The sequence below is a fragment of the Orcinus orca genome, chromosome 1, assembly GCF_937001465.1.
Source record: "Orcinus orca chromosome 1, mOrcOrc1.1, whole genome shotgun sequence".
Taxonomy (NCBI): Eukaryota; Metazoa; Chordata; class Mammalia; order Artiodactyla; family Delphinidae; genus Orcinus; species Orcinus orca.
Window position 1 is genome coordinate 113,353,870 of NC_064559.1, and position 7,095 is coordinate 113,360,964.

The following is a 7,095-nucleotide window of genomic DNA, read 5'->3' on the forward strand; positions in this document are numbered from 1 at the left end:
TGCAGTTCCTTTGTATCCAAGGTTCTGCATCCATGGATTCAACCAACCATGGACTGTGTAGTACTGGAGTATTTACTATTGAAAAAATCTGCATATAAGTGGACCTACACAGTTCAAACCTATGTTGCTCAAGGTCAACTGTACTCAGACTCTTAACAATCAAAATCTGTCCTTACCAGCTTCCACGGACGTTAGTCCGGAGCAATGATTCAGGAGTCGGACTCAACAATGGATCCCCGATCAATCAGTCAGGAGTGAAGATAAAGGCTTCAAAGGTACGCACTTAGGGTCCTGGGTGAGAGGTCCGGGGGTCCAATGATGAATCTGATCCTATCCCGAGTTGTGGCACCATAACTGTTAAAAGGAAAAAAAATACTCAATGATACTTGTTAAAGCATGGTAAGGAAGACTTTGGGGGATGGGGCTTTCTCGATACATAAAGGAACCACTACAATGAAACTTTAAAGTGGGGGAAAGAGATTGGGCTTAACTCTGAATACTCCACGAATAAGAGAAAACTTATAGCTAAGGAGCAGTGTGGTGTCGGTGAATGGAAAATTACTATGAGAAAACATCTGGTAAGGGGGTTTTTAACTAAACAGACCCAAAAGGATTCTTGCTGAAGACAGGCCAGGGTACTCAGATATCACCTGGGCGATGGTGTAGGAGGAGGAATCTGATCAGACATTGAGGGTGGGGGACTCCTACTAAACTAACTTAGCAGGGATACTGCTAAAACTGCATTTTACAAGGGTGTGCACAGATGGCCCAGGATAAGGTTCAGAAGCCTGACTAAAGTTTGCTCAAGCAAAAAATTTTTGTCACTGGTTTCTTCCTTTACTCACACACACAGTACTTCTGACACTAGATGTGTGCTTTTTCCCCACACCAACCAATTCTCCAACACCAGCTAGATGTCCTGCAATTCAATTCAATTCTGACACTAACTGGAGTTAGTGCAGACCTCACTGGTTAAGCTCTCAGTCCCATAAGATGGCCTCCCACTTCAGAAACCAATCACAAGTCGTAGCTCCCCATGTTACCCACAACTTCTGTCCAACTTGGCTACAAACTGGAGGTTGCCACGACCCCCCTCCTTGGACTCAAGCACTGTTAGAATACCTCACAGAACTCAGGAAAATTATGTTTACTGGTTAACTGTATAACAAAAGACATGATAAAGGACACAGATGAACAGCCAGAGGAAGAGATACACAGGGCGAGATCCAGAAGGGTCTGGTGCAGGAGCTTCTGTCTCCATGGAGCTGGGATGCACCACCCTTACAGCATACCTCCTGGTAGGTGTGTTCACCAACTCAGAAGCTCTCTGAACTCCATACTTTGAAAATTTTTATGGAGGCTTCACCACATAGGCATGATCAATTACTATCTCAATCTCTAGCCCCTCTCCTCTTCTGTAGGATCCGGGGGGTGGGGCTGAAAGTTCCAAGCTGCTAAGCACAGCTTGGTCTTTCTGTTGACCCACCCCAATCCTGAAGCTATCCAGAAGCCCACCAAGAGTCACCTCGTTAGGTCAAAAGATACTCCTATCACCCAGAAGATTCCAAGAGATGTACGAGCTCTGTGCCAGGAATTAGGGTCAAAGACTAAATAGAAAAAGGAAAGGTGCTCCTAGTTCTCCTATCACTTTGGAAATTATTGATACAAGGGTTTCAGGGGCTCTGTGCCAGTAACTGGGGGCAGATACATAGTTTAAAACCCAGGGTTAAGGAATTTTGTCTACCATCTTTTTGATGATTGCTGCAAGTCTGAGCATTTGAGTTTGAATCACTAATACATTTAAAGCATTGCATATGTTTTAAAAATTCAAAATTACATAAAGAAAACCACATGTACCTGTTTTATAGCTGAAGGCAACTGATGAAAAATATTACATTTCTCAGTTTAAAACAGCACAACCTCATCTTTTAATATTCTAAGAGTTCTTCTGCTAATGTAAGACTTCCATCCAATTACGTTTCTACAAGAGAATTGCTCTCCACGGCATTTCACTTCAACTGAAAATGTCAATTTCATTATAGGACATTTAAAATTTTTGAATGTCATTTGGCTTTAGGCAATTTGTCTTGATTAAAACATATCAAACCTAGACACAAAATAAATATATCTTACATAAATGTAGATACAAAATAAATGTATCTTAAAACTATTTCTAATTATTGTTTATCTACCAATGGAGGATCTTAAAAAGTAGGCCACATTTATTTCAATTACAGCTAAATGAAGTTGTGTTGTTTTTAAACCTGCACCAGATTTAGTCTGTCATAATCAGGTTCAGTTTGTCATAATCAGGTAGTTGTTCCAAAAATTTCTTAGAAAAAGGTAGTTACTGCATTACTAAGATGTTATGCTAGGTTTAATTCAGACTATACTGCAACTGATATGAACTGCTAAATGTTATTTGCATCAACAGAACCAGAATTAGCTACAGGTGTCACTATCATAAAACAACAGGAAACACCTTATTACACTGCAAATCTATGCTACTACATTTGGTTATTTAAGTTACCTTAATTTTCTCAAGGAATTTATGAGGTAGCTTCCTTTCCTAACTAACATAAGCAATTTGCAAATGTATACACACTTTAACCTCTGCAGAGACAGACCTTCTATTTGTATTCCATTTCCAATGGAAATCCAAACATCCCCTCATATTTTAATCACACCTCGAGCTTTTTTTTTTTTTTTTTTTTGTGACAGGTCTTGTTTTAGAGATGACTCTGTTAGAAGTCTGTCAATAAATACATTGCTCAGGGCTTCCCTGGTGGCGCAGTGGTTGAGAGTCCGCCTGCCAATGCAGGGGACACGGGTTCGTGCCCCGGTCTGGGAAGATCCCACGTGCCGCAGAGCGGCTAGGCCCGTGAGCCATGGACGCTAAGCCTGCGCGTCCGGAGCCTGTGCTCCGTAATGGGAGAGGCCACAACAGTGAGAGGCCCGAGTACCGCAAAAAAAAAAAAAAATACATTGCTCAGTTAGCGGCAGAGAAATAACCGTATGTTAGTGGTTAACAAGCCCCATAATTGCAGCATTTAATACCTACTGTTGCTCCTAATGCCACCAGGCTGACTCAGACTAATGAGCTCTCCAGGTGCCACTAACACAGGCCTGTCAAGGTGATCACTCTGCAGTGGAGTCTCCGGAAGAATTCATCCAACCATTGTACTTGCTTCTCATACATAAACAAAGAGGACTGATTTTTAAGGTCTTTGCCACAAGGAAATGCATTGAAAACAAAACACTTAATTTTGTAACAGATACGCCTTCCCTTCTTTACAAGGTGAATCCTAAATTAGATGCTAAAAATGCTATTTATAAAGAGATTTGTTCAAGGTGGTACTGGATGGAATTAACACATGAAGTTTTAACCCAGTTGTCGAAAATACAGCACAAAATTAGCCAAAACCTTAACTACAGCCAAAAAACAGTTCATAAGTCTTTATGATCGTGGTTATAAAATCACGTGCTTGGGGACCATTCAAGCTGATGCACAAGATGATGCAGCACAAAATGAGCGAGGAGCCCCAACCATTCAAGAGCCAATGCCGGAGCCCAGGACCAGTGAGCCCTTAACAGTATCGCCGCCCCAACTCCTCCTAGCCCAGAAATCAGAGACTCCCTGCTCCCAAGAATTTTAACCCTGGTCTTCGTACAAGTCTCCAGAATCTGAACACCAGGTTTTCAGGCTCCAACCACCACCACCCCCCAACAAAAAAAAGCTCACAACATCGCAATGGCATTCTCCTTCAGAACTTAGGCTCCTGGCCACGCCCTCCGACCAGGCCCGTCTCCCTCCTGTCCCTCGAGGAAGGGGAGCACCCCCCTTTCCTTTGGTCCCCCGCCCGGCAACTCTACTCACAGGCTGACGGCGTCGGGGGGCAGGGAGCTCGACAGCGCCCTCCAACTGGGCGCTGGCAGTTTCCGGCGACTGCAATCCAACAGAGGGATGCGGCAGGAGCAGGGAGCGGGGCAGAGGCCTGCCCGGGCGGCCGGCAGCAGGAGGAGGACTGCCTGGGCGAGGAAGAGCAGCCGCGAAAGCAGTCCCGACCCACACTCCAGCAGCGGCTCCTCCCGGACGCCTTGGGGCGCCGGCGCCATTTTTCCCCACCCCCCGACCTGGACGCAGCCCAGAGGAGCCGCCAACTAGAAAAAGTAGCTCGACGGAGACGTGTGGCGGCTGTTCGACCACCTGGAGAAACTGCTATCGCCTGTACCCTCTAAAGGCAGGCGAGGGGCGGATACAAGTCAGCAGCGGGGGCGGTGGCCGAGGACACAGGTCTGAGGACCTATGGACAACGCTCCTCCGCCCCGCCCCACGACGCAACGTCTTCACGCACAGGAGCCAACCAATCGGTGCCACAGGACGAGGTCGCGTCGGGGGCGGGACTCCACGAGGCTGGAGACAGGGAGCTCCTTAAGGAGGACTTTAAGGTGCTCAGCTCTTTGGGGAGCTCCCTGGAGCTCCGCCGCCGTTCCTCCGCTGGAGTGTGCAGTGGCTCCTTAGGAGGGAGTGAGGGCTGAAGCGCTGAAGTCCTAAGTCCTGATTTGAGATGTATCTACTATAGGAATAGAAAAGTATCGTTTATCTTCTCCCGGCACCAAGAAAGGGGAATGGCAGAAGGGGTGCCTTCCAAGTCGCAAACACTAAGGGGGCGCGGGAGTTTTCATGTAGCCCACGGCCTCCAGAGCCGAGCTGGGTCCTCCTCTGCCCCTCCTGGTCTGCGGCTTCTGCAATCCTGCAAGTGGAAGGAAACTCCCACTCTCCTAACAGGAAGCAGGTTACCACTATCAGTTGATGGGCTCTTAAGCTCCTCAAGGCAGATGCCCTGTTTTTGCTCTGTGTACCTCCAGCTTCTGTTGTCTTGGAATTCAATAAATGTTGATTGGGCTGCACTTGCAAGGCATGTCTTTAAGGAAAATACTCTTCTTTCCTCTGTTTTGGAGAATGCTGTCCTATATTTACACTCACTCAAAAAAGCAAGCAGGGCATGTAGAACTGTCAACAAAGTAAAGGCTGGATGTAAGGAATTTTTTTATTCTGAAGCAGAGGCTGTGGAAAACCTACCAGGAACAGTGAAGTCTGGCCACCTTGTTAGCGCAAGTTCGTGTGCCTGATGCACAGTGAGGCCAAACAAACCAAAATGTTGGAGTCTGGAGCAGAGAAAGGTTTATTGCAGGGCCACTGAAGGAGACCGGTGGCTCAGGCCCCAAAACTCCCTGAGCTCCCCAAAGGGTTTTGGTAAAGCATTTTTAAAGGCCAGATGAGGGAGGCGAGTCGCAGGGTATGTGGTCAGCTCATGAACAATTCTCTGATTGGCTGATGGTGAGGTAACAGGGCAGTGTCACAGGGGTTAACATTATCAGTCCTTAGGCTCCAGGAGGCCTGGGGCTATGTGTTCATGGTCATCAAGTAGTTAATATCATCGTTTGGTGGGGGTTTTTAACACCTGTAAAACAACTCAGGAAATGTGCATCAAATACTGTTATCTATGTAATTCAGAGAAGAACTAAAGCAGAGGATGTGGGGGAAGGCCTGACCTGGGAAGGCGATGTAAGGTCCTACTCAGTTACAACCTTAGACTCACTCAGCCGTGCATTATACCCAAATTATGGATAAGACTTTAAAAATAACAGTGATAGTTCACTTACATTTAGTGCTTTTATGCTCTTCAAGGAGTGTTTGCATCTGTTACATTGTTTGATCCCTCTACTACTGTGAAATTGGCAAGACAGTTATTGCTGCTGAGGAAACAAGCCCAGACAGGTTAAATTAACCTAGCCAGAAACAGAGGTAGGCTGGCATTACTATGGGTTTTCTGACCCTTGTAAATTAAAAACCTGAGCAGGTTAAAAGGAAATGATAATGCCTAGAACATAGGGTTGTCCTAGAAAGTAACTGAAATCAGTCTTTCCATGGCAGGTTTGGAGTCACAATTATGCTTTTTAAAACCTTTTTCTGTTTCTTAATATTGAAATATTTCTTGGAATCAAGGACAATGCTCCAATCCAAACTGAACTTTTAAAACCAAGACAGCAGGGGACTTCCCTGGTGGTGCAGTGGTTAAGAATCCGCCTGCCAATGCAGGGGACACGGGTTCGAGCCCTGGTCCAGAAGGATCCCACATGCCACAGAGCAATTAAACCCGTGCACCACAACTACTGTCTGCGCTCTAGAGCTGCGTGCCACAACTACTGAAGCCCACGTGCCTAGAGCCCGTGATCCACAACAAGAGAAGCCAAGGCAATCAGAAGCCCGCGCACGGCAATGGAGAGTAGCCCCAACTCACCCTGCAACTAGAGAAAGCCCCTGCGCAACGACGAAGAACCAGCACAGCCAAAAATAAATGAATAAATAAATTTAAAAAAACAAAAAACCAAGACAGCAGAGTGAAACTTACTCTTAGCCTCACTTCCCCGGCTGTTGAAAATGCTTAACAACCTCCACTAAGAAACTGGGCATAGGCAAGAGACCCACAAAAAAAAAGGGGAGAGGCATGTTAGTACCACTCTGCATTATAGTTTCACAGCTTCCCTATGGGCTCTTTAGAAATTCATGCTCTCTATCCTGTGTCTTCCCCAATAAGTGGTACAGGTCACACCAGCTAGGAGTCCCTCCCAGCACTTAATTCCTTCTGCACATTATTTTTTTACCATATTTGACAGCACTTATATGTACCTTATATATATATCTTTGTACTCCCATATGGACTAGCACAGTAACTGCCACATAATAAACATTCAATAAATGTTTGTTAAATAACTGGATGATGAGATTATTTTACACTCTACTTAATAAAGTTATCTAAAAATTTTTCTTTTAAAACTTTCTTGGGGGCTTCCCTGGTGGCACAGTGGTTGAGAGTCTGCCTGCCGATGCAGGGGACACGGGTTCGTGCCCCGGTCTGGGAAGATCCCACATGCCGCGGAGCGGCTGCACCCGTGAGCCATGGCCGCTGAGCCTGCGAGTCCGGAGCCAGTGCTCCGCGACAGGAGAGGCCACAACAGTGAGAGGCCCGTGTACCGCAAAAAAAAAAAAAAAAAAAAAAAACCTTTCTTGGTCTGAAAAATATACGTAGC

At 45.9% G+C, this 7,095-nt stretch overlaps 1 protein-coding gene across 3 annotated transcripts in view; it reads right to left on the reverse strand.

Moving 5' to 3' along the window:
* LRIG2 (leucine rich repeats and immunoglobulin like domains 2) overlaps positions 1-4,568 on the reverse strand; it is a 66,547-nt gene extending 61,979 nt beyond the window's left edge. For 2 of the 3 annotated variants that reach the window (XM_033435637.2, XM_004263196.4), the window contains exon 1: positions 3,878-4,568. In XM_033435637.2, the coding sequence (XP_033291528.1) occupies positions 3,878-4,116 (239 nt within the window). In that variant the 5' untranslated portion in view covers positions 4,117-4,568. Of the gene's footprint in view, positions 1-176; positions 355-3,877 lie in introns of all 3 variants that reach the window. The other variant, XM_033435645.2, reaches the window with a different exon arrangement.
* Positions 4,569-7,095: the final 2,527 nt, after the last annotated feature.